The 1,242-nt window shown below is 49.6% G+C and overlaps 1 protein-coding gene across 1 annotated transcript; it reads left to right on the top strand.

Annotated features, from left to right (window-relative positions):
* Positions 1-212: 212 nt before the first annotated feature.
* On the top strand, positions 213-1,191 carry LOC100897229 (uncharacterized; the record flags this gene model as incomplete). The annotated part of the gene is made up of 1 exon (XM_003738016.1): positions 213-1,191. A coding segment is annotated over exon 1 (979 nt), but the record flags the coding sequence as incomplete, so codon positions are not given.
* Between the last annotated feature and the right edge of the window lie 51 nt (positions 1,192-1,242).

Below are 1,242 nucleotides of genomic sequence, written 5' to 3'. Positions count from 1 at the left end.
ATGACGATGTGCTGTTCTTGTTCTCCCTCGTGCCATTGGAGTTGCACGAGACGAACGATCGAATCCGTGCTTGGCGAAATTCCGTATCAGGTTCGACTCGTTACTGCCGGCCCATCAAACTCATATTTGGCGCGGAAACGACGGAATCCACGAAAGAAGAGGTCGCTCTCATCGAAGGTCAGATTGAATCACTGCGCTCGACCGAGATAAGTATGGGTGATATGAATATCTCTGTACCCTACCAATTGCGTCTCACGATGGTCGACGGTAAAAATATCAATGCATTGACGGATACGAAATCTCCCCAGACATGTTACATCTGCAAGCGCACACAGAAGCAACGCAGAGCGAGTTCTGTGCTCCCACCCGATGTGATCGAGAACTACAGATTCGGTCTGTCAACGGTCCACGCTTGGATACGAGTCTTCGAGTTCCTCCTCCATGTGGCGTACAGGTTGGAACTACAGAATAAGAGGCTTAATAAGAGAGAGCAAGGAGAAGTAAAAGCAAGGAAGAGGGAGATCCAGGAGCAGTTCAAAGCCAGACTTTCTCCCCGAGTAGATCAACCCAGGCAAGGCTTCGGAAATACGAACGATGAGAACACCGCCCGACGTTTCTTCGAGAAGTCAGCAGAAAGCGCGTCCATCTTGGGACTCGATGAGGGCGTCATAAAACGATTCAGGGTTATTCTCAAGACCCTCTCATCTAAATTCGACATAGATGTCGACAACTTCGGAGAGTACGCCCGGGAAACAAAAGAAGTCGTGCAGGATCGTTACGGATGGTTCGGGCTAACTCCGACCCTTCATAAGATCTTGGATCACGGAGGGAATGTCATCCGAAACCGACCTGTACCGATTGGCGTTCTGACAGAAGAGGCTCAAGAAGCGCGACACAAAGAGTGTCGCTATTTTCGTCTGAACAACGCGAGAAAGACTTCGAGAGAAGAAAACGTCTTCGATCTCTACTCGATGTTGATGATATTGTCTGATCCACTCGTGAATTCGTTTCGTGACGTTGTGGAAACAAAAGGGAGATCCGTAGACGAGGAAGTTACAGACTTGTTGCTGAGTGGGAGCTCTCGCGATATTCGATGTCACCCGGAAGAATCAGAGCAGCATTCGGACTCTGAGTACTCCGATGCAGACTCAGCAGACTCGAGGCAAGACGCGATTGATTCGAGCTGTGAAGGTGAGGCTGTCGCTGACAGTGAGTTCGATTCCGGAGACGAAGGAACATTTT

Source organism: Galendromus occidentalis, unplaced genomic scaffold (genome assembly GCF_000255335.2).
Source record: "Galendromus occidentalis unplaced genomic scaffold, Mocc_1.1 scf7180000075750, whole genome shotgun sequence".
Lineage (NCBI taxonomy): Eukaryota > Metazoa > Arthropoda > Arachnida > Mesostigmata > Phytoseiidae > Galendromus > Galendromus occidentalis.
The sequence above is the reverse complement of the archived record's forward strand: the minus strand, read 5'-3'. Positions and strand labels throughout refer to the sequence as shown.